The 27,452-nt window shown below is 36.9% G+C and overlaps 1 protein-coding gene across 1 annotated transcript in view; it reads right to left on the bottom strand.

Annotated features, from left to right (window-relative positions):
• The window catches only part of grin3ba (glutamate receptor, ionotropic, N-methyl-D-aspartate 3Ba), a 127,890-nt gene extending 105,082 nt beyond the window's left edge, over positions 1 to 22,808 (bottom strand). Inside the window, exons 1-2 of the mRNA XM_028437193.1 lie at positions 22,350 to 22,808; positions 12,770 to 12,874 (exon numbers count right to left, since the gene is read on the bottom strand). Of these exons, the coding sequence (XP_028292994.1) occupies positions 12,770 to 12,874; positions 22,350 to 22,808 (564 nt within the window). The remainder of the gene's footprint in view (positions 1 to 12,769; positions 12,875 to 22,349) is intronic.
• Between the last annotated feature and the right edge of the window lie 4,644 nt (positions 22,809 to 27,452).

Genomic DNA, 27,452 nt, shown 5'->3' with positions numbered 1-27,452 from the left:
TCTACATTCATGTCAGCATTAGAATAATGACCAATCAGAGCATTAACACAGGACACAACAGTGTGTATATTGCTTTGTGTGTGTTTTTGGACTCATTTTGTGGAGTGGTTTTTCCTTTAGCTGTGGATTTTTTTTTTGCCATTTTCAGGGTTTTAGTTTCATTTTTTATATGTTTTTCTTTCATTTTATGTATTTTTGTATATTTTTTAGGGTTTTTGAGGACATTTTTGTGTGTTTTTAATGTCCCTGTGTACTTTCAGGTGTTTTTGGAGTAATTTCATGTATTTTTGTTGTTTTTGGAGGCATTGTTGTGTGTTGTTTTCTTTTTTTGCATTTTTTTCCTGTCATTTTGTGCATTTTTGTCATCATTTAAAAAAAAAATTCCCATTGTGTGTTTTGTGATTTTTTTTATATTTTTGAAGACATTTTTGTTGCCCTGTATTGTATATGTTTCTACCTCCGTTTGTGTATCAAATGTGTGACAAATTGTGTGTGATTTTTGGGGTATATTGTAATTTTTTTTTTTTCATGTTCTTCTCTCATTTTGTGCATTTTTGTTGTTTTTGTGGTTTTTCTCTGCACTCTACTGTAATCTGTGTTTTTGGAGTCATTCAAAAATTAGACTTAGACCTATTTCTGCAATAATAATAATACATTTTAATTAGTGATGACTCATCGTACCCAAGGTCACCATTAAAACTACAACAATAAAATAACATGCAATAAATACATTTAACAAGTGTAGCTGATCAATGGAGTAAATAAGTCTTAAACTATGAATAAAATGTATTTAATTATACAAAAAAGATAATATTTCCGTTTCCCTTTTTTACAATTAAAAAACTTCATGAAAACAAACTAATTTCTTGCCAGAGGTTGTGAAGAACTTATTTAAAAAAAATAATTGATTTGCTTTTTTACAACACAACACTTTTCATGTGTTTGTGTTGCACCAAATCCTTCTTAGATCTGGTTTAATGAGCACAGCCATGACTAGTGAGATTAGTTTTTATTAAACTACTGCCTTCAGACACAAAGTTAGCGCAGAAATGTGAAGTTTAGCTAGTAGCGATTGTCCTCTTTAGTCCAAACAGGTGCTTCTTTTCTAACTCGAGCTCCTGGCAACACAATCATTCTTTCAAAGTGTTTTTATTGTTATTATTTAATCAATTCAGCGTTAACACAACCCACAGTAAATAGAGGTTAAATGCAGGCCACAGGCAACAAAGGATGTAAACTATTGTGCGACTTAAGTGCAGACGTTATTTTCATCATTACAGAGCAGTAGAAATAGGCAACTGGCGGTCAGGGGGCTACACGTGGCCAGTGGTCTACTTTGGTGTGGCCACAAAAAGTAAACACACAAAATTACAACAAAAAACACAAAACTAACAGTAAAATAGAAAATAACAAAAGCAAAAACATAAAAACATGAAAACATGAAAACAGACCAAATGACAAGAAATAAACACACACAGAAAATGAGAATACACCAAATAACTCTCAAAACACTAAAAATGACAGACGGATACACTAAGGGAGTATGCTATGACGCTAGAGTATCGCGCTAACTTCCGAGATTTAATCAGTGTGTGCTGGACTATGAAGCTCGCTAACGTCTTATGGAGCTGAATCACCATGGTAACTTATGCTGAACGACTAACCTGGTTGGGAGCAGGTTTTGTTCTGGCTTGGATGTTAGCGAGTACTAAAGCCCCGCCTCCTGACTAATCAGATCTCTTAGAAAACAACCTGCCCATTGTTAGATGATCCTGGTTGGTGGAGATCTGACTCTGATTATTAATGGATTAGTTAATCCTTTCATCTACTGATGACCTCAATAGAGAAAGATATAGATTTATATCTGATGGACTGATCTACAGTCAGCTGATGAAACCTGTGTCTACGTATGCACGGACAGGTGAAGTCATTAATTAATTTATTTATTAATTCATTCCTACGTTATAGTGAGGCTGACAGCATCATCAGGAACATACTACAGTAAACAAAGTGTGTGATAAATAGATCTACCTGAATAGAAACATGTGTGTGCTGTAATAAAGTTTAACTCCAGAGCGCTGTGCGTTTATCATCCTATAGATTAAAATCATAAATAATCTCACACTTTTACGCATTAACAGTATCAGCAGCTTCCTCTTTCATGTGAGCGTGCACGCACTCAGGCTGAAAACACTTGACTAAAATTAGCATGCTGTTATCGACCTTCATAGGACAGCTTCTCTCTGACAGGGAATGTTTGGTTAGTTGAAGCCAGCTAACGGAGATTAATCCAGGATATAATTATCTAGATTCATAGATTAGCACCTGAATGTCACCAAAAACACTACATCGTATTAATGCTCTAAAGGGTCTTTAATCTGATGTGAATCATCATCATGTGACATCAATAACACTTTCTTTGCCGTTTTGTGAGAAACCAGTGTTTGTGTTTTATTTTGGAGGACGACGTGTCGTCTGTAGTGAAAGAAAACACACGGTAATTGATGTTTTTGTGTTTTTATTCCAATCTTCATCCGTCATTGGTCGCTGAGGTTTCCAGTGCTCGTATCATCTCTACACGGTTACATCATAAAGTGCATTTATGTGTTGATGTTTGTAGTTATGAATATCAGATGGTTCCACTGAGCCTGACTTATTATTATCTGACTTTATCTCATGTTCTGTTTTATAGACGGAGTTCTCTCACACACACACACACACACACACACACACACACACACACACACACACACACACACACACACACACACACACACACACACACACAATGATGGATGTGTGTGTTCATACCCGTGTGTGTGTCACTGTCATTTCTAGGTGAACACACGTGTGTATTTTACTGCCTGCACACAAAGGCAAAGGGGGAGGGGCTTTAATTATTAACTAAAAACAATGAAGGGAAAGTGTTCCTGAATCATCAAATAATCCAAACCAGATGATGATGATGATGATGATGATGATGAGTATTAATTTGTCATCATGTGAATGTCATAAACGTTTTAAAGCACACATATCAAACTGGCGACGACCGAATGTTGTTCAAAAACAAAACTAAACTAAAAAATTGTAATTCAAGAAGTTGTAAGGAATATGAAGACCAATAATAATACACAACTCAAAACACACAAAATAACAATACAAAACACACAACAGATTATAAAATAACACAAAATCACAAAATGACTAATTACACACTAAATAACAGTCCACACAGTAAAAACCAAAACACACAAAAGATTTTTTTTAAAAAATACACAAAACTATGAATAAAAAATGCAAAAACAAGACAAAATGACAAAATAGTAAATACAAAAAATCTAAGTGACATGAAATGACTCCAAAAACACAGAAAAAATACAGAAATAATAATAAAACACATAAAACGAACAACACAGATACACAAAATGCAAACAATGACCAAAATACAAGAAAAACGCACAAAACGACAACAAAAAGTTCACAAAAAAACTCCAAAAACACAAAAGAAGTAAAAACTCTCGACGAGTTCAAAGAAACAATGAAAAGCCTCCAATAAATAAACTACACTGTAAAACGTCACATTTCTGACATTTGAGAAGTTTTTTACTTTGTTCTCATTTCATTTCTTGTTTTTCTTTGTGATTCTGGTTTATTTATGATTCAGATATATTTTCTGTGTATTTGTCTGTAAATGTGTAGGAGTTATTTAGTGTACTGTAGCTGTTTATTGTGTATTTTTGCTGTTTTAGTGTACCCTTAGTGTTGTGTTGTGTATTTTTCTGTTATTTTATGCATTTTTTAGTTGTGCGAGTTTGTGAGTTATAGAATGTTTTATTAATTCATTAAAACTAAAACATTTTCACTTTGTAACTTTATGAAATCAAATAAAAATGAGCAGTTATGAGATAATAGTTCTAAAAAGCAGATATGACTTTGTTCTGTGGTGTTTGTGGATATACTGTATAATTATCTCAGATCTCAGGGATGGAATTTGCAAAGTAATTATTCCGACATCAGCTGAACAGACAAGAGACCATTAACGTTATCTGTTGCTTCTCTTTGTGCCACCTCAGCAATCCATAACTCACCACATTATGTTTCACACAATTGATTTTTAAAAAGAAAAAAAATCTGACGCTACTTTAAAAATAAAAAAAACGTCTTCCCGCTGTTTTGTTCAGTCATTCATGTATTTATTCCTTCATTATTTATTCACTGGGATCAAAGTTTACACTAGTTATTAGCAGAATGATCATTTATAGACGACAAGCATGAAAATCATGTTTTTAATCTTTAAAAAGAAAAAGACTTTCTGATTTAAGTCAAACATAAGTGTTTTCATAGAAAACAGACAGAAAATACTGAATTTACTTCCTGAATGATAAATTAACATCTTTTTTTATTATTTTTAAAATATTTGTATTCATTTATTTTAAACAAAATCAAGCAGAGACGTCACTAAAGACATCATCACATGCATGTTAAGGAAAAGTGTCACATTTATACACAATTTTCCACCGTTAACGAGTGAATAAAGAGACAGGATTGTCAAAAATAAGCGATGAGAAGAAAAAAGCCACAGAATAAACCCTTAATGGCAATTTTTAGAATAAATTTACAAACGTTTTTTCCACCGCATGGAGCAACTTTAGTAAACAGACAGAAGTCAAATCCTGTGTGATTTCAGGGCGAACATTGTTTTTACAGTGTGTAGACCTCAAAGATCAATAAATACATCATTTGTTTCATAGAAAATCTAAAGGTTGAAATTGTTGCTCGTAAGTTAGTTTTAATTTCCACTGTAAAAACTCTCTTATAGTTGTTGAAAAAGTTTGGTGCATTGCATTGTGGGATGTGGAGTTCTGTAGGCGGATACATAGAAGTGTTTTTACTTCATTCTTACTGAGATTTAAAGAAGGTTCTAGTTTGTTCCCAGTGATTTCACTTTATCATTATTCTATGCATCTGTCCACAGCAGGGGTTCTCAACGTTGGGGTCAGGACCCCATTTGGGGTCACAATACACTGGGAGGGGGTCGCCAGATGCCTTCAAGAAACTAAGAATATTTTCGAAACAATCTGAGCCATATTTTTGCTCCTTTTAATGTATTTTTGCTACATTTCTCCCATTTCTGACACTTCTACATCACATTTTAATGACTTTTCTTCACATTTTTTCCACTTTCCAGACATGTTCATCACTTATAAACTATTTCTACCACTTTTACACATAATGTCACATATGTTGATCCATTATTGTCACTTTTAACTTCTTTTCACCAAATGTCAAGCTTATATTTGCCAATTTAACCACATTCCCGCTTTTTCATGCCCATATTTTGCCAGTTCAAACCGATTGTTCCTACTACTTGTTTAAAATTTTACACTTTTAACCCTTTTTTAGCCACTTTTCTGTCCGTTTTTGGCCACTCTAAATCGCAACTTTTAACCAATTTCTGTGATTTTTAAAATCCCATTTCGACATCATTTTTGGTCACTTTTAACTCATTTTATTTCTATTAAAACCAGGAATGATCTTTGAGGATTCAGTGGCTCTAAATATACTGAGCAGTGAGTCACAGGCAGTCGTGAGGTGTTAAAATAACGTGTAGAATAATTTAGAATGTGACTCAGTGGTGAAGACATTTAAAAGAAGGGATTTCCCAAAGCGAGCGTTTGATTGTGAGGCTAAAAACGAGCCGTAAACCTTCAAACTAAAGCTTTGACAAACGCCCACCATAAAAAAGTCCAAAACAAGGCTAATCCTTGTAGCTAACACATGCAGGCCAGTCAAAGCCTGTCAATCACACACGTGCACTAAAGTCCTCGGTGAGCTGCTCATTCTGCTCGTGCATGCTCGCTCACATCCCACCTGCTCCCTGCTGAGCTCAGGTCACAAATATCAATGCAGTTCATGTTCTACATTATCATATTCATCTACATACCTCACTCATTCTTTGATCTCACCACATTCTTCATTCCAATGTCATATTTGAAGCTGATAATCCTTCATCACACTAAGCTTCACTATTCATGTGATGATTTTCTCCATTACATTGGTGGAGTTTTTTCTCTCGCCCAGAGTTGCCTTGAGCGTTCAACTCCACTCAGAGAACATCCAACGTGCTAATTTAGATTGATTTCCTCCCACGCGGAAACATTTCCTGTGTTTAAATTACATTTAATCATAATGATGATTGTCAGTTTTTAAATGAATACAACCTCCAGAGGAAGCAAATCAGCCAAAAACGTCTCACTGTAATTAACTCACCTGTAAACAAGACACGTGTCAATGTGACGCATTCTGCTTTAAACTCCAACATTAAAGTAGAATAATGATCATCACCCACAGAACTAATATCTCTCACTTCCATTATTCATCTTTACGTGATTTTGGACATAATTATTTGTCCAATAAACCCGACGAGGCCTGAACCAGTTACTTTATTTAAATCTGTGCACACGCACACTGAGTCGTTTTTTTCAAACATCATTCAGATGATTCACCTCCTCAACCTCCATTTGTGCATCTTACTCATGATCATTTAGACGTTTTCCCTGATCCTGACCACTTACAGTATAAACCACACACAGCCTCCAGCGCGTGTAAAACAATAGAAATTATGACTAAACACGACCCAAACGTCTGGTTCTGTCACACTTTCTAGAAATTCAATCTCCTGTTTTCCTGTAAAAAAAAAAAAAGCTTATGAATGTGTCATTGTCCCACAACATGAACGATTCATCCATTAGATCAAAGAAATGACTTATATTCCTATGATTGATCCCAAATGGTTTTAAAATGTAATCAATCGATTGTAACGATACAAGAAAATAACGCGAGAGATTTAATCACAGCAGATTTGATGTTTTTTAAAACGTTATCATCTGTGTAGCATTAGCTCGTTAGCGTTAGCGCTGCAGAAGCCAGTATTATCAGGTTCAACCCACATTTAACCTTCATTTGTGATATTAATATTGTATTATTTTGTGGTGTAAAAACCAAGCAGCTGATCAGGTAAACCTAATACTTAATATTTGCCATTAAATATTGTTTACTTGTTTATGTTTATCAATTTATAGACGATTTCCTTACAACAAACATCAGGAATGTATGAAAGCTGAACCTGTACCGTACAGTATCAGGGATTTTAATTCACTGAATCGTTCTAAATTAAATAAGGAATTGTGATTCAAAAAGTTTCTAAAACGAATGGTTACAGCCCTAGTGCACGTACATGTAAATAAATAACCATGTCACAGTATCAGCTGCACTACTTATGAATGTGTGATATTGTCCCAAAACATGCATGTGAGGCATTTCTGTGTCATTTTAGGGCCTGAGTTTGAATAAAAAACAGGTGAAATAACTTTTTCTGTGTCAGAACATGAAATATGTTCTTTTCCGTCTGTTTTATGTCTTTGTTACATTAAATCTTCTTTTACCAGCTCGCCCTCTTTTCTTCATCGCCCAAAATCATCTTACTTACTTTTTGCCCTTTCTAACTAAAACTAAGGTTCCGTCCCTGTTCTTTGTATATTTTTGTTCCCACCTCCTCTCATCGCCTTGGGGGGCGTTTGGCTAACCTGTGGCGTTGGCGCTCACTCACATATGTGTCACCGTCGTCTTTCAGCATCTGTTTAAAAGCCCATCAGCAGCTGTGTCTTTCACCTCTCACCTGCACCTATGGGAGGCTGTGGAACAGCAGCTCTGCCCTTATCACCACAGCCCACCTGGCCCGTTCCTCTGCTGTTCTGCCTCAGTTGCTACATATTGTTACACAATAACACAAATTCTCACGAGTGCACAAAAAACCCAGCGTTGAAATGCATTCACGTCACTGGTGGAAGGTTTGAGATATGGAAGCTGTAGAAAACACTGTGTGTGTGTGTGTGTGTGTGTGTGTGTCCTTGTCTTATCTACACTCATGCACAGATGCTAACGTGCAGCTGTTTTTCAATCACAGAGTTATCACTCACTGATCCTCTAATGAACAGCTGAGTTTAGATTAAAAAGAAACGCTTCCATCAAACTCACACACGTCCCAGAATCCTTCACTTTGTTCAACGCCACCATCCATTCGGTCCCTCCACCATCCCCGACTTTCACTCCCTGTTGCTCCATCTGTCCCTTCCCTCCTTCATCGATCGTTAGAATAATCACGATTCCACACGTGACGATTCAATAACGACTCATAAATGCATTGAAAATCCTGATAGAGGTGAAACGATCAGATATTGATCAGATATTGGTCTGATATCAGCCAGAAAAACAATATCAGTTTTTATCTGATGCATCTAAAATCACTGATATAAGCTCTCTGATCAAATGTTCCACTCTAGCACGTCTATCTATAGATGACAGTGGTTCACACACATTAACATACTGTTATTGATTATTATTGTCTGTGTGACTAACATCACTTAATCAAGTCTTTTATAATGTTCCACACTACAAAATAAGTCATAAAGGTATGTATGATTCGTGCTGATATCTTATCGGATCAATATCGTTATCGGCCGATACGCAAGGCTGTGATATCGGTGAAAAAGGACATCCCTAAAAAATACATTAAAATATGGCAATAAAAAGTGATGAAAACAGGTTAAAATATGGTGAGTTTAGTGTAGTTGCAGAAAAATGGTAAAAATAAGGAAAAATGAGCTCAAATTGTTCATAAAATATTCTTAGTTTCTTGAAGGCATCTGGAGACCCCTCCCAGTGTCTCACAACCCCAGGTTGAGAACCCGTGCCTTAGAGGGAACACCTCTACTTGTGCTTTCCGTTATCTTTCTCTGTTCTTCTTCTTCTTCCTTCGTCCCCTGACATTATTCTCATCTGGTTCCTAAAGAATCTCAGAGGATTTGTTCCTTTATCCTCTTCCTGTTTCCAACCTTTGCCTCTCTTTAGAGTGTTCCTCACACACACACACACACACACACACATCCAACTCTCCTTCCTGTGATTCAGTAGAATTGTGACCTTTCTGGATGTGCTTCCAACCGATTCCTCCTTTTGTTCCTGATCTCTTCTATCCAACACGTGTCTGTGAATCACTACATCTCCTCCTCCTCCTCCTTTACTTTCCACAGAAACACTGAATTGTTGCAGATCTCCTGGAGACGTGTTTGATTCAACCACAGGCGATTAAAAAAAAAACCACACGAGCCAACGAGCGTTCACTCAAACAGTGGCACAATCATTGTGGTATAATACACATTTCGCTGTTTCAGCTCCGCTCAATTAATCTGGCTCAGTCAAAACGCCACTGAACTGTCATCATGGCCCTAATAAAGAAAGAGCTTTGAGCTGTTTGCATAGCGCCACGTTCCTTCTTCTCCCAAAACTCACTGGGTTTTTTGAGCTCATAGCTGTGGTTAGACACGAGCTTTTCCCCACTCGTTTATTCCACTGTGGGCGGGGCTACAAATCCCCATCATCGTAGCAGAGAAAACAGGGTCTTTTAAAGCCTCATTAGGCTTAATAGCCTTTAGCGTAGCAGGCAGTGGACGCACACGCAGGAAGTGTTTCTGTGCAGGTACGCAACAGTGTGTGTGTGTGTGTGTGTGTGTGTGTGTGTGTCCTCAGAGAACACACTAGCCCAGCGCCACATTGTGTCTTATTCAGCAGGGTCCCAGGATTAAAATGTCATTTCATTGAAAGTGGCAAATTGAGTTTTTCTTTTTTTTCCTACTGTACTAATCTTAATTTCACAAAGCAGAATGAGGTGAGTAATTAAAAGTAAGTTACTTAATAAAAGAACGTCGAGTGGATGGATGGCACGGTTGAAAGTTGTTTCTAATGAGAACAATAAAGGTTCTACCAACACACAAACACATAAAACCAGTAATAGAACTAATTAAGACCTGTATTAACAAGATCATTACGGATTTGGCAAATGAAAATTGGCAAAAATAACAATCTGTATCTGGATTTGTTATTTTTACTAATTAAATTGAAAGTAATAATGCAGGAAAAACAGAAGACTGACCTTGACGTTAACTATGACATTGAGCAAAAGTCAAGGTCACACATTATAACAGTGGCCACGTCTCATGAACTTTGACCCCTTTGATAAAATAAAATACACCACGTGAGCTTTTCATAAATATAAGAATCAAACTTGTACGATAAATATTCAGATATGTAGAACATTTTGGTTTTTAACACTTGACACGACCTTGACCTTCACATTTTGGCTCCAAAAAAGGTCGACTGCACATCCTAGACATTGTCCCTGGAGGAGTTACAGGACAAAAATAATAATAATAACAACTCTTACAGTAACAATGTATTTATGAGGAATTACACGACTTTACGAGTTTGTATCTGTGGTGAAATAAAGCAACGTGACACAAACAAAAGACAATGAACTAACGTTGGTTTAAGTTCAGTCATAACTCACAACACAAGCTCTGATTAATAATTCATTAAAATTACACAACAAATGTACGAGGGCAGAAGGAACGCATGTTTAAAAACAAGATTAAATAGTCAGTGTAATATGTTATAATAACATGTCAAACTTAATGTTGGAAGAAACGAGAACAAACAATATTATTTAAATCAAGATCCAATACATTATTGCTTTATGGAGATTATTTACAGGCCATAACTGTAAGGATTAAATATGTCTGTAAATGTATGTCTTTGGGTCGGTGCCAGGAATTATTGATATGTTACGTTGACATTTATTGAAGTATTCTATTCTCATAAAAAAATGAATAAATGCATTTTGATTTGATTCTTTTCTTTATTTCTATCATGTATGACGACTTCAAAAACAGTCAAAAAAACAGTATCTTTCATCTTTAGATTTGTACGCATCTTAGTTTACATAAATGTAAAACTATAAACTTATCTGATCCTATATCTTTCATTTTTCCTATATTTCCTCACTGAAAATAACAAAATATCCATTTATTAACCCTTTGAAAACTATAATATGAATAAACAATCAATGCCATATAATACTGACACAGAAACCATTCACCATACATATATAAATATATATATATACTGTATATGTGTACTAGGGCTGGGTGATATATGGAGATTCAAGATATATCGAGTTTTCTATTTTGCGATATAGAAAACTACAATATCACACAGACATATACTGTATAAATGATTTTTAGCTTATTTTGTATCACGAGGAGTCGCTGCTTTAACTTCTCAGAACATGAAAAGCTCAGATGGCTTCTTTCCACACTACAGAACTCACTCACACGTGCTGTCCATTAATGGTGAAAAAGTCCAAAGTGTCTCATATTGATCAGTTGTTCGTTAATAAATGTGTCTGTGGCTTTTCGCATCAGCAAATTTATTTGAAATAATATTATCGAGGTTTGGACTGGCGCCCTGTCCAGGGTGTACCCCCGCCCGGGGCCCAATGAGAGCCGGAAATTGGCACCGGCAGACCCCCGCGACCCCCGATGAATTATCGAGGTTAATATTATTATATCTATGGGTTAAATGACTCACCTAATTACCCATAATTGCACCCCCTGGTGGTCAAATTAAGACTTTTAATTACGTTCTTTTCCTAATTATTATATCTGGCAAATTAATTTGGTGGGACCAGATTGGATAGGCTGGTTCTGGTCCACGGGCCGCATGTTTAACACCCCTTGTATGTACCCCCCCCCCCCCCCCCCCCCCCCCCCACCCAAACAGGAATCATGATCCACTAAATATAACTCTGCTGATATTATCAGCAATTTCACAATAGTTTGTGTTTGGATGTGGCGTTAAAAACCCCAAACACATTAAAAACATAGAAATTCAATCATAGATGTTTACTTTATGATTACATGTTTGCAAACTGGACAAACAACGTATTGATAATAACTACATTAATATCACATCTCATCACATTCATCCATCAGGAAAATAATCCCATTTATTTTTTGGAACCAATTTAAGTTTATTTTCAATTTTTTTTTTTAAATAACGTCAATTTTTCTTTTTATATTTAATCAAAATCTACTACTGAACAATTTAACAATTCTAATTCCCCTTAAGGTCCTAAACTTTTCCCTTTTATTCAACAAAACAATATTATCTGTTCACACCATAATGTGTCATTTCTGTCTCTACCAGTTTAGGGCAGTGGTTCTCAACCTTGGGGTCAGGAGACCCTTGAAGGGGTCGCCAGATGCCTTCAAGAAACTAGGAATTTTTTTTTGAACAATTTCAGCTCATTTTTGCTTATTTTTACCTTTTTTCTACAACTTCACCAAACTCACCATATTTTAATCTATTTTTATCACTTTTTCTTTCCATATTTTTGATCCTTTTAATGTATTTTTGCTACATTTCTCACATTTCTGACACTTCTACATCACATTTTAATGACTTCTCTACACATGTTCATCACTTATAAACCATTTCTACCACTTTTACACCTAATGTCACATACTGTATGTTGACCTATTATTGTCACTTTTCACCAGATTTCATCACATTTTTTCCTCTTTCTAGACATTTTCGGCTCTTATAAATCCATCTTTCCTCTACTAGAAATCACACATTTTCTTTCTAATTGCACACGTTTGTGAAATTGGACAAACAACTTATTTCTAATGACTCCATTACTATTTCCATCACAGCCCAACACACTGACAGGACGGCCATTGGAAAAACAATCCATTCACTTTTTGGAACCAATTTAAGTTTCTTCTTTTTGAGAATGTTAAATATGATAAATTCTTCTTCTTCCACATATTTCATCAAAATCTACTGACGAACAGTTTCACTCTTTCCCTACGCCCTCAGTTCCCTGAACAATAATTCCATTTCCTCCCTTTCTTTCCTTCTGTTCTTCCTCTTCCTCTTCCTCCTCTTCCTCTTCCTCGCTGCCTGCCACCGATGACTGAGAGAGATTTACAGTTAAGGGTCACACACTGCTTCTAATTAGCTAAAGTAGCTCGCTAGCAATAAGTACTTCCTCCTTCCTCTCTGAGTCCCAGAGCTCAGTGTGACTGACGACGCCTTTGTCTTCACCCTGGAAACAATGTTTTCCTGCCGTTGCCGTGACACCAGAATACTTTTGACAACTGTACAGACGAGTTGGTGAGAAATATTTCCATGATGATGACAGCAGCTGTCTAGCCTGATGTTTGAGGTAGTCTGAAAAATATCCACCAAAACAATCTCTGAGGCCTCGGATTTTCTGCATTAAAATTTCACCAAAAAAATCTATTTTTTTTTTTATCCGTTCCATTGTTTTGTTCCTGTTTAGGTGACTTTACTAGTTATTAAACTTCCTGAAATCTGTGAATAATGTATTTCTGTTTATATTGTGAATGATTTTCAGCATCTATTGTCTTGTGTATTTTTATTGTTGTCTTAGTGTATTTTACCTGTCATTTTTTTATATTATTGCTGTCAGTTGGTGTATTTTTCTTGTTTTTTTTATATTTTAAGGTCATTTTGTGTAGCTTTATCACTGTCTTGTGATTTTGGAGTCATTTTTCATATTTCTGGAGTCTTTCTATATATTTTTCAGTTGCCGTTTTCAATATTTATGACTGACATCATTTAATTGTTACTGTTATTTTGTTTTTGAAGTTTTTCTTCACTTTCAGATATCTTTGAAGCCATTGTACGCACAAAATTGGGGCCACATTTTGTCTCAGCCTCATGTTTTGCATAAAACCTGTGTGATTAGAGAAGCTTCAGCTGTGACGTGTCACCAGATAAACTGGTCACCTGTTCAGCTAATACACCATCTTTGTACCAGAGCCTTTTCACATATGAATGCAGTCATATTAATCTGAACCAACACATTCAAAACACACATCATTCACGATCACTAGTCCATCCGTTACATGTAGAGAGATTTTAAACCAGATTATTGCTGTAAATGACTTTACTCGCTATTACACTTCCTCAAATCATACCGAACATGCTAAACAGTGTAAATACAGTCACTACTGTCAATTCTACATTTTATATGCTTCAGATCGTTGACTAAATTGTGATGTCACGCTGAAATCACTCAAGATTACGTAGCAAAGGCAAAGTTAAGAGCATTTGAACAGGATTATGAGCGTAATTGAACATATTTGTCCATTTGTGACACTTTCTAGCACGAAAAGGTATAATATTGTCCCAAAAGATCCATGTGAAACATTTCCGTAGCATTTTGGAACCTGATTTTAAATAAAGAGAAGAAAAAAAAACAATGATATTCTACTTTCAGAACCAGAATTATGTTTTTTCAGCCAGTTTTTTTTGCGATCACTGAAAATTTGCATCCAGGAGACGCCAAGTAAAAATAGTGTGTAAATGTGTAATATTGTTCCTAAACATTGGAGACTTTTCCGGAACATGTCGGGGCCTCATTTTAAATAAAGAGAAAAACATTTTTCATTTCACAACCACAATTTGTTTTTTAATGTCCGTTTTTTTGCGTCTCTAAATCTCCACAAAACGCCAACTTGACCCATTTCCAGTAAAAAAATATTCCCAAAACATGCACGTGAGACTTTTCCATAACATGTTGGAGAAAAAAACATTAATTGTTTCGTGTCTGTTTTTCGAGATAAGTGAAAAATTGAGTATTGTGTATTTATCAGTATTTACTAATAATAATAATAATAATAATAATAATAATAATAATAATAATAATAATAATAATGAGCTCAGTTATTTCTCAAATGAAAATGTTGGAATTCTTTGGACTTATTTTTAACCTTGAACAGTTTTTTGAAGTTTTATGGAAATCACACTCAACAAGTCGCCCGTTATTGTTGTGATATTTAAAAAGTGTCAAATATAACTGACAGCTTGGGGGGGGGGGGGGGGGGGGGGGGGGGGGGGGGGGGGGGGGGGGGGGGGGGGGGGGGGTGGGGGGGGGGGGGGGGTGTTAACAGCAGGGGTCCTAATCCATTTGCAGGTCTCTCTCTCTTTCTCGTTTCTCTCTTGTCCAGGGACGGGATCCGTTTGTTACAAAAAAACATGGGCTTAATTCCCAAAGCGCTGCAGGGAATTAAAAACCACCCCAATGGTAAATCTTCTCCCTGCAAACACAAACAAATAGACCCTCCTCGTTTGGATCAATCTGTGACAGAATCCAGAGAATTTCTTGGATTGGCCGTTTGTTTTCCTTCCTCGTCTCTGGAGCTCTGCTGCATTCTGATGCAAAGACGTAAATAGCATTTTTAATTAGGATTGTTTGGCGTGTTGTTGTGGTGGGACTATCAACACGGTGCTGGGCTCCACGTTTGTAGCGACTGGTTCCTCAGTGACCCTCTCACCGCTGCCCTCTGTGTCCCCTCCTCTATTCTTTATAACAAATCTCACCAGCCTTTTTTACTGGAACACATTCAGCTTTGACAACAACACATTGCATCGACTATTTCAAGCTTGTATACTTTTATAGCTGACTAATCAATACAAGTCTATATCAGCAAGTCATCATAGCGGATATCTGCCGTTAGCTTTTTATGCTGAGATCATGGTTTTAAATGGTGGAAATGTTCCAGAACCACAACAGAGGTCATTTCAAACATTTTCCTTTTATCAAACAAAACTTCATCTATTCACACCATATATACAGTATATACAGTATGTCATTTCTGTCTCTACCAGTTCTTTTACTCCTCGTAATCGTAGAATATGGACGAATAATACAGAATTTGTTTCCTGAAATGGAAATGTTTTACTTTGTTTATTTATTCGCTGGATTTTAACCAAACTTTTAACAAAAAATAAACCTCAGAACATGGAAAAATCCTCATCTTGTATCACTGATAAAATTCCCATTTGTGTCCACTGGAAGGTGGTCCCCAGATGCCTCCAATAAACTAGGAATATTTTTTGAACAATTTCAGGCTATTTTTGCTTATTTTTGCCCTTTCTAAGTAAGTAGTTTATTTATAAAACGCTTTTTACAGATAAAATCACAAAGTGCTGTACAGAGTTGTGATAAAAGTACAAGTGCAACACAATAAAATAATAAAACAAGAGTGAATAAATATCATAAGAACAGCAACATTAAAGGATAAATAAAAATTAAAATCCAGTAACTAAAAACTTTACTGTAAAGTAAAGTCTTCAGCAGTTTTTAAAAGTGACCACACAGTTGAGCTCCCTGAGAGACTGGTGCAGGTTATTCCAGAGTCTGGAACACCAGGTCTCCTCTGGTTTTACATTTAGTTCTTTAGGAGACCCTGGTCTGAAGACTGAAGGCATCGCCCTGATGAGTAGGGGTACAACAAGTCTGAGATATATTTAGGGGTCTGACCATGTAATGCTCGGAATGTGAGAACTAATATTTTATATTCTATGTGAAACTTAACTGGAAGCCAGTGCAGAGTAGCTAGAATGGAGGTGATGTGGGATGTTCTAGAAGCACCAGTTAAAAGTCTGACAGCAGCGTCTGAACGATCTGGAGTCTGTTTAGGGTCGACTTATTAAAACAAGTAAAAACAGAATTACAGTAGTCAATACGAGATGATATAAATGTGTGTATGACCAGTTCTAGATCTGATTTTAATAATAAATACCTCACTTTAGAGATATTTCTCAGGTGGTAAAAACAGTTTTTAGTCAATTAACTCCACCAAACCCTGTTTTCATCACTTTTTCTTGTCATATTTTTGTTCCTTTTAATGTATTTTTGTTACATTTCTCCATTTCTGACACTTCTACATCACATTTTAATGACTTTTCTACACATTTTTTCCACTTTCCAGACATGTTCAGCACTTATAAACCCTTTCTACCACTTTTATACCTAATGTCTATATGTTGACCCATTATTGTCACTTTTAACCTCTTTTCACCAGATTTCAGCACATTTTTTCCTCTTTCTAGACATTTTCGCCACTTATAAATCCAGGAACACACAGAAGCTGCAGAATGAAACAACCAATCACGTGTTTTATTTGCTGAACTGACTTGAATAAATGTATCAAAAAACCAATTTACCGCATTTCTTCCTTGTTTTTATTTGATCAGAGCCGTGTTTTTACGCTCTCTACTCATGTCTGTGTTTGCTCAGATTGTCCCCTGATTATTTTTCTGTTTCTGTCACTTGTTTTTTTCCGTTCACTCATCAGAAAACATAAAAAACAAACAACTTCTAGTTCCAATTCTGCTTCTTCTGCTGCTACTTGACAACCTAACACTGTGGCCTGTTGCAGAGAAGAAGAACGCCATCAATAAATGAACAAAGACAACTTTGGAAGAAAATTATCCGGCTGGATAGTTTTTGTGTTGCACAAATAAAAACTGTTAGAAAAACCATGTTTTGATTTACCTAAAGAGGACTCTTAAGGAGACAACTACAAAAAGCTCAGGGAAGAAAAATAAATCAAAGATAAAAAAGTGATTGTCTGACAGAAGGAAAAGAAACCCCACAGCTTTTCTCTTTCTAAATCCAACCGTTCCAATCTGTTCTTATCACTGATTCTGTTTCTCGTGCTTGTCGTCGAGCCGTCGCCGCCACCTTCGTCAGGTGCTGTGACTTTTTATTCATAGAAGCTTTAGTGGAATCGAAGAAACCGTCTATTGACAGAAAGATGCAAAGACATACATAGAGTTTTGCTGGGGGAGCATAGCATTAGCATTACACATTCTTTAAACATTTCTATTTTATATACATTAAGTGCCATAAAACAGAGACTGTACAAAACATATATAAATTAATTTATTCTTTTAAAAATACAAGGTTTTTTTTGTCGCCCCAGTCATGTGACCATTGGCTTCCTTTCAACCATGTTAAAATGTTTTTAATAAAATAGTTTTCTGCTGCTTTAATTCTAACATTTTACTGTTAGTTTCATGTCACAGATGTTAGTTCTACCTCAAGTTTTCAGTAAAATGGTCCCAAACCTTTGAGACTTTAGGTTGGTTCTTCTGTTGTTTTAATCACTGTGTGACCATTAGCAGGATTACATCAAAAGTACTCCACACATTTTGAGGAAAATGTAACCATGTAAGACTCCATTACAGTTTGGAGGGGATGCAGTTCAATACACTGATTCTGGATCAGTTTGAAAAACAGAAAAATTCCAATCTTGCGTCACTGACAAAATTTCAAAAATGTATATCTTGGTTTGAGACTGATCTTAATGGTTCCTCTATTACCACAGTTTCATCTGGATTGTGCTTTTGTAAAACCGTAGTATCAATTGATTATGGCAGGGGTTCTGAACTAGGGCTGAACGATTAATTGCATTTGGGATATTATCGCAATTTTTAATCGCAAAGGCTGCATTTTTTTCTTGTCCTGTCTTGTTAAGAAATGCAGTCCACATATTTACATGTTTCATAAAATGTTACGTTAGTTAAATATGTTGACGCCACAGATTTGTTTGCTTTATTGTTGTAATCTGTGCTTTAAAATGTGTATTTATTTCAAGTTTAAATAAATCTGAAATGACAAGAGGCCCTTGAAAAAATTATCGCATATGAAAATCGCAATATTGAAACGTTCAGCCCTATTCTCAACCATGGGGTCAGGACCCAATTCTTCTTCACAATGTAAATGAAGTGACACTGCCCCCAGCAGGTCATGTATGGAACTGCAGCAAAAAATGAAGCAGAAAGATTTTATTATGAATTCCAACATTAATCTAAAAATGGTGATTTTTAATGACACAGTTCAGCCTCAGAGATTAAAAAAAAAAAAAAAAAAGACGAAGAAGAAATCAGGGCGGAGCTGCTTTATTCTTGTAAATATGACGTTATGTTTGATTTTTTTTTTACAGCAGTTTCACTGTGTTTTGAACTAAATGTTGGGATTCGTTGGTTTATTGAATATCTGAGGAAGATTTTCAACCATTTTTGATGGAATATTTGGATTCAGTTTGACAAAATAATTGAGTGTGTTTACTGTGATGGTTGTGTCTTAGAATGGTTTATATGGTTAAAAACTGAAGATTCTAAGCTTTCAGATGGTATATGATATTTATAATATCTGCTATATTTAAGAAGCATTTAATCCCTTAGGAGCGTGAATGAGTGAGAACATGCACGTTTACCCGTATTCTGGACGCTGGACTTTATTAAACGACGCGCCAACGCAAAATTTTGTAGTCAACCATATCAATTATGTTACTAATCATTTTTGCATTATTGTATATGTTACACACATTGTGGTTGGCACGAACCTGGAGAAGGTCTATATATTTAATTCTATTTTTTATATTGTCTCCCTCTAGAAACAATGGATAAAGATTTCAGCGTGAAAAAAAGAGAGAAATCTGCTTCTTTCAGTCTTAATGCTGCCTGTGAGATCAACCTGTGTGTGTGTGTGTGTGTGTGTGTGTGTGTGTGTGTGTGTGTGTGTGTGTGTGTGTGTGTGTGTGTGTGTGTGTGTGTGTGTGTGTGTGTGTGTGTGTGTGTGTGTGTGTGTGTCAGAGCATTTGGCTGCTCAGTTGGAGGCGGATTGGACCGGAGCTGCAGTGAGGAGTGACTGGCACTGACTTTTCCTGCTGATGGGAATACTAGCATGACACAAAGCAGCACATGTTTATTGCTGAGCTCATTTGTACACACACACACACACACACGTATATAATGTCTTAATTGCATTAATAGCTTGATCAACCAGAGCCACGTCCTCACAACCAGAAATCCATCTATCAACATCGCCGTTTGAATGATTTCATCAGAAAGGTGCCAAACACCATCTACATACATCCATTATGCACACACGCGCACACACACACACACACACACACACACACACACACACACACACACACACACACGCACACACACGCACACACACACACACACACACACACACACACACACACACTTTCCCTGAGTGTTCAGTCTAATACAGTGAGTTAGCAGATATGAAACATCCATGTTCAGGGCCTCACTCAGTCTTTAACCCTCCTATTAAACATGGGGTCAATTTGACCCCATTCAATGTTTATCATTCAAAGAATAACAGTTATTAAAGTAATTCTAAGTGAGAAGTTTGGTGTTATGTTGGTATTCAACAAATAAAATAAAGTGTCTGACACAAAAAACTTGGTCAACGATTTTCTGACAATCATTTTTTGGAAGCAAACATCCCTGGGGTCAGATTGACCCCAGGGGTAAAACGTGTTAGTAATATTTGAGGTCTACTTAGACATAAACCTAACATGATATTTTCTTTTTAATGTGATGAACGCAGTGTTCCTCTGGGGTCAATCTGACCCCAAGCTGTTTTAGCTGTGTAAAACTTGTGAACCACAAATTAGAAAATATTTGCATGAAAACTATTCAAGATAAATTAATTGTAATTTAAAAGTTTGGGGTCATGTATTCAACAAAAATTAAAACTTGGTCAACAAATTTTTGTAAATGATTTTCTGGAGGCAAATATTCATGGGGTCAGATTGACCCCAAGGGTAAAATGTGTTTGTAATATTTGACCCCATTCAAAGTTTCTCATTAAAAAAAATAAATAAAAAATTAATTCAAAAAGAATTCTAATGTATAAGTTTGTCCTGATGGTGGCGCTAGAGAATGGGTCAAGTTTTCATTATTAAAGGTTTATTTATGTATTCAACAAATAAACAAAGTGTCTGACACTAAAACTTGGTCAACAATCATTTGCTGGAGGCATAAAATGTGTTTATATTTAAGGATAATAGGACGGTTATTCCGACCCTTGTCAGCATCCAATTCAGTCTGCAGGAGAAAGTAAAAATTACAGAAAAAATATGAATCATTGCATAAATGAAAGTCAACACTCCTGGTGCTTTTATTACATGATTTCAGTCATTTTTAACGTTAAACTGGTTGAAAATACTCAAAATTCTTACTATTCTTAATATTATGTATTTTATGTATACGTATTAGTGTAAACTAGGGTACAATAATGTAGAAAATAACATCTGTGGCCCACAAAGTGCGTAACCCAGACCCCCAAACAAGCCACACGATAGAACTCACTCACACATGCTGTCCCTTAGAGCAGAAAAAGCCAAACGTGTCACATATTGATCAGCTGTTTGTAGGGATGCACCGAATATTTGGCCACCGAATATATTCAACCAAATATTGCAAAAAAAAGCCGCCTTCGGTTTAGTGAGTTAAAAGCAAGACCGAATAGTAACGTGTGACGCATCAAACAACGTGCAGTGATTTTGAGTCAGAAAAGTGTGTGTGCGTTGCTGCAGAGCCAGCAGCAGCTCCTCCTCCTGTCCACACACAAACACATCCAGACTCTCTCCTTACCGCTCTCCGTCATCACGTAAAAGTTGGAAAACGTCCATTTCCACAACAGAGTTTGTTGTTAGCGCTGTGAGCCATGAATCTATAAACGTCCTCATCATTTCCTCCTTACACTACACCAGGGCTCACTGCATAGACTGGTGTAGCATTAGCATTAGCTAACAGCTGATGTGTGTAAACAATGGGTCCGTGGCTCCAAGCAGTGACTCCCAACACGATCAGCAGCAGAAAAAGTAGTGCAGTTTGTATTTACATATATGGTAATAAAGTATAATATATATTCTATATTAAACAGCAGTGTTTGTTTTAGCTGTTAGATAGTTGGAGAGGGAGGAGCTAACATTCTAGGAGGCGTGTTAGGTGACGTCACCTGCCAACGTGGGTAAAATCCAACTGTCCTGTTTAAATCTGACTTTTTATAAAATATGTAATAATAAGGAAGGAAGCATAACTTTTTACACTTTGTTCCTCTGAATGAGGCTAAATGATGTTTATCACTGTAGATAAACCATTAGAAAATCATTTATTATCATAATGCACTTTAGTTATTTTTGGATGCATATTTTGTTTTATTTGAAGGGTTAATATAAATGAAAAACTTTGTTGTGCTTTTTTATGAAAAGCAAAAGCTACTGGAATATTTAAAAAATGTGACAATATTCAATAAAAAATTACTTTCTTTCAAAAAAACATGTCTAAAAATGTATTCTAGGTTATTTATGCACTATTTAAAAAAAATACTGAAAAACAACCGCATTTGATATTTGGTTTTAGGCCAAGCGTTTATATTTTATTCGGTTCATTTCGGTGCTCTATAGCTGTTTGTTAATAAATGTGTGGCATTTTGCATCAGAAAATTTAACCCAGAATGTTCTTTCTGGTCAGACTTTATAGATTTATATCGTATATTGTCATTTTGAGAAACAATATTGATGTTTATTTTGGTTCATAGCTCAGGTTGAACCTTTGAGTCAAAGGTTTGTTGGTTGTGCAGCTTCAGAGGAATATGATTGGTTGTCAGAGTTTCACAATAATTTAAATAAATGTGTAAATGATGTGAGTTTGGTGTTTTTCTTATTTTTTGTAGATCTTAAAGACCTCCACAGGTGCACTACTGCAGTCCCACAGAGGACCACAACCAGGACCATGAACCTTACCTTGGTCACCAGAGGCTCCGTGTCCTCCAAGATGGAGATGAAGGGAATCTGCAGGAATGAGGACAGGAACTCCACCTGGATCAGCTCTTCCCTGGAGCGGGGGAAGGCGAGCACGGCGGTGACCCCCCGCACCACCAGCTCCTGACAGGCACTAACGGACCAGGACTCCGGGTCCCCTCCCGCGGGGGACCGCGCCACCATCTCCAGGCTGAGGTTGTAGGGCAGCAGCGGCAGCGGGGCGGGCTGGGAGCTGGTTGTGGTGGAGTCCGACCCTCCACCTTGGTGCCGGAGGCTCGCCAGGGCGCGGTTGAGCGCGTTTTGGATCCGTGCCGGCTGCCGGGTGGGCAGGAGCGCACCGAGGCGCACGGTGTGACCGATGCGGGACAGGATCTGGCACGGCTTGGAAAGAGGGGAACAAGGCTCTGTGGAGCACAGGGTGGTGGACAGGACAAGCACCATGAGGCTGAGGCAGGAGGTCCAGAGTCCAGGAGGAGACACCATGACCATGACCAAGCTGAAGCTCCGACACGCGACCGAGCACGAGGACGAGGACGAGGACTGGGCTCGGGTTCGGTTCGGCGGCAGGAGATGGCATCGCTCCCGCTGGTTCTCCCGGATCCGCTGCTTTTCTTCTTCTTCTCGGACTTTCTGTGGCTCACGCGCTCCAGTCCGTGCACGTTCGGACAAACGCGTCTCTAAAGTTTTTTTGGTGTCAACAGGAAAAGACGCACGGGATGGAGACGGAGAGATGAGCGCGCGCAGCGGCCGCCCCGCTTCCCTGTGTGTGTGTGTGTGTGTGTGTGTGTGTGTGTGTGTGTGTGTGTGTGTGTGTGTGTGTGTGTGTGTGTGTGTGTCTCTCTCTCTGCTGGAAAGAAACACACTAACCGCGAGGAGTCCGTGCGTGTGCGCGTTAATGATCCAACCTCTTTAAACTCGCCTGGCGTCGATTATTTTGCGCCGCGTTATGAGATTAAACTCATTATATTGGCTGTAAAACGTCCCTTTAAAAAACATAGATATATATTAAGACAGTGACAACCTTTTCAAAATAAAGGTCCCATAGAGCAGGGACCCCCACTGTAGCTGAAGGTGGTTGAACACAGACATGAACATTGAAGAACAGTCATGTGGAGACAGGACCATCTATAAGGGGGAATAAAGGAGAGATTTTTGGGGTCCATCCATAAAGTCAGTAAAATGATGGTCTATTGTTCTATGAATCTGTGATAAACACATTTATTTATTCATCTGAATAATATCCACTGCAAGGCAAATGTATTTGTATAGCGCATTTCATACACAAGGACATTCATTGTTCTTTACATGATAAAAAAGTGCAACAGACAACAGGTTAAAATCAATAAGAACATTAAAGTCGGCAACAAAACATTTAAACCTTTGAGCTCTGGGCTCCACTATCTGACCTGTGTTCATAGATCTGTGAGACCTGCTGGGTTCATACCTGACTAACATCTCACCAGTGACGTGCCGTGACCACTAGGGTTGGGTAGGCACGCTGCAAATCCAGACCACCAATGACAATTTCATATGTTTCTGCTGTCAAGTGTTAATTCAATTCAAATCAATTTTATTTGTATAAAGCAATTTCCAACAGTCATCTCAATGCACTTATCAAAATATAAAATTCATAATAAGAAAGAAAAAACCCAATAAGATCCACATGAACAAGTATTTATCATCTAACAAAATCAACATTATAAACACCATAAAGAAACATAAACAACTATTTACTATAGCCTCCATACTCTCCAACAACATATATCTCATGACACGACAGCACATCTGTTGTTTGTGTTGGAAACACAGAAACATGGAGAAAATGACAACAACAACAACTTAGAACATCCTCTGTGAGGAGCATCCACAAAGTCAATCCTTCCTTTTGTTCCATTCACTGTAGAAAGTACCAACAATGTTCTGACCTTATCTTTGCTGAAGGTCTGGTAGCTCAGGTGTTGGTCTCCATCTTTTAAAAACTGTCGTTTTTCCTCAAATAAAGTTTCTATATCGTCTCTAGCGCTGTCATCGTGACTGTAGTGTTATCCCGCCCACGAGCTACAGAACGTAGCAGCAGCAGTCCCGTGATATCAATTCACTAATGCACTGTGAACTTACGTATAGCATTTAGCATAGCACGGTTACGTCCAAAGGCAGCTCTTTACACTGCCTTTGGACGTAAATGGTTGTCATCTTGGGGAACTGACTGCGCATGCGCAAACACGTAAAAACACGCAATGGGAACTGAGGCAGAGGAGCAACGTGCCTTTGGGAGGGGGCGTGGCCTCCCTCTGCCTTACAGCGGAGTGAGACTGTGCAGCTGTTCCAGGAAATAACACTGTTTAGTAATTTGGGCTATGAAACGCACAAAATGCTAAGACTTTCAAACTTCTAGGTACTGTAGGCTATTGGAAATGGAAAAATAAATCATTTATAATTTTATTATAATTAAAACAAATAATCAAAATATCAATTCACCCATGGGTAGGCACTGCCTACCTTGATGGCACGTCACTGCATCTCACTGATGTATTCTGGACCAAACCCATTCACACATTTATAACCAGCAGCAGAACTTTACAGTCTCCTCTGAGGCTGACTGGGAGCCAGTGTAAAGACTTTAAAACTGGACTAATGTGTTCTGAACCAGCTGTAGATGTTTGATGAAGACCATTACAATAGTCCAGTCTGCTGGACTAATGTCATTTAATGGGTAATGTAATTTAAAAGTAGGAACAATTACTTCAAATTGGCAACAATTAGCATTGTGGAAAGAGACAATAATGGGTCAACATGTGTGACATTAGGTGTAAAAGTGGTAGAAAGGGTTTATAAGTGATGAACATGTCTGGAATGTGGAAAAAATGTACAGAAAAGTCATTAAAATGTGATGTAGAAGTGTCAGAAATGGGAGAAATGTAGCAAAAATACATTAAAATTAGCAAAAATATGGGAAGAAAAAGTGGTTAAAATATGGTGAGTTTGATGGAGTTGCAAAAAAAAAGTAAAAAAAAATTGTTAAAAAAATATATATCCATAGTTTCTGGAAGGCATCTGGTGACAAAATGTGGTCCTAACCCCAAGGTTGAGAACCCCTATTTTAAGCTATGTCATTGGAATACAAGTTTTTCCTTCAATTAGGCAAAGATCTCCATAAAAACATAATTCAGGCTGATAAAGTATTATATTGGCTTTCAAAAGTAATAAATATTGATCTCAAATAGAAATATGATCTAAAAACTGCGTTTTCTAATAAATGGTAGCATGTGTTTTTTCTGCTAATTGTCTAATATTAGGCGTCTTTGTTACTCTGACCGTGTGTTCCTGTCCAACACAAAACTAATGGATAAAATCTATGATTTATCTCTGCTTCTTTTTCTCTGTCCAAGTGGAACATTATCCTTTCAGCACCATGGACAGTGACATACGCTGCATGTTAATGTGCTTTCACTACAGTTACACTCTTTATTCTTTCATTATCCTTTCCTAATCTCATTTGCAGAGGTGAACGTAATTGATTACACATTACTGTAATTGAGTTACTTTTATGGGTACTTGGACTTTTTTTTATTATTTCTAAATCAGTCATTTTACTTGTACTTAATTACATTTTAAAAGTAGTAAAGTAATTAATTACATTTCTACACCCAACCGTTACTGAGTAAACTATATATTTTTGTTTTAAAATGATCAACATTGTGAAAGTACAAAAAATGAAATCAAATAATCTACTGTATATGTTCTTAGTCGTGCTGTTTCTGATCAACACTTTATTTGGTTCATGTTGTGGTTTCTACTCATTCTGTTGTTACCATGGCACAGTTTAGAGTTCATACATGTACAGTATGTATACCTAAAGCCTGACAATTCTATTCATTTTGAATTGAATTAATTGGTGTTATTTTATTTAAAAATGAATTGTAGATTTTGACAAACCTTTTATTTTATACAGATGCCTTAGTGGAAAATAAATTAAGTTTCATTTATGCAAAATGTCATTTTTTCCTTTTTAAGTTTCTACATAAGTGGTTGTCAACTTTTTCAGCCTGCGACCCTTCAAAATAAAGGTTCCAGAGAGCGGGGACCCTCCAAAATAAAGGTCCTAGAGAGTGGGGACCCTCCAAAATAAAGGTTCCAGAGAGCAGGGACCCTCCAAAATAAAGGTCCCAGAGAGCAGGGACCCCCACTGTAGCTGAAGGTGGTTGAACACAGACATGAACATTGAAGAACAGTCATGTGGAGACAGGACCATCTATAAGGGGGAATAAAGGAGAGATTTTTGGGGTCCATCCATAAAGTCAGTAAAATGATGGTCCATTGTTCTATGAATCTGTGATAACCACATTTATTTATTCATCTGAATAATATCCACTGTTATCCAGGAACGTTTATTATTATTATTATTATAGTCATCTTAAAGATGGAAAGAACAAAAATACACAACGTAACTATAAAAAAACACAAAATACAACAAAAATACAATACAAATATAAAGACAATTACTCCAAAACAAAATTGAAAAAAAAAAAAAAAAAAATGACTCTTGATGACACATAACAACAATAAAAATAAACAAAATTACAACAAAAAGCAACAACAAAATTTGCACATTATATTATAGTCATCTTGAAGATGGAAATCCTGGTTTTAATCACTAATGAAATGGTTCGAAGTGACCAAAAATGGTGGAAAAGGAGGTGACGGGAGGGGCGGGGCTGCAGTAGGAGGTCTGTGAGGTACAGAGGAACCAGGTTATTGAGGGCTTTGTAAGGGATGAGCAGAACTTTGTAGTGGATGTACGGGGAGCCAGTGAAGCTGTTGGAAGACGGGGGTGATGGGGTCTCTGGAGCGAGTGTGGGTGAGGAGGCGGAGTTATGAACATATTGCAGTTTATGTAAATCAGAGGGAGACCATACAGGAGGCTGGAGACCTCATACTGTAACTCTTAGCTCTAATGTCTAAACAAAGCCTTTGTGTGACCCCGTTTCTTTCTTTAGTCTCTAGCTGTGTCTCAGGGTGAAGCTTCAGGCCCATTTCAGACAAACATTAAAAACTCTGAGGCCAAGCTGCAGATACAGTTATTAC

The sequence above is a fragment of the Gouania willdenowi genome, chromosome 22 (genome assembly GCF_900634775.1).
Source record: "Gouania willdenowi chromosome 22, fGouWil2.1, whole genome shotgun sequence".
In the NCBI taxonomy this organism is placed as follows: Eukaryota; Metazoa; Chordata; class Actinopteri; order Blenniiformes; family Gobiesocidae; genus Gouania; species Gouania willdenowi.
This window is presented reverse-complemented; position numbering and strand designations above follow the sequence as displayed.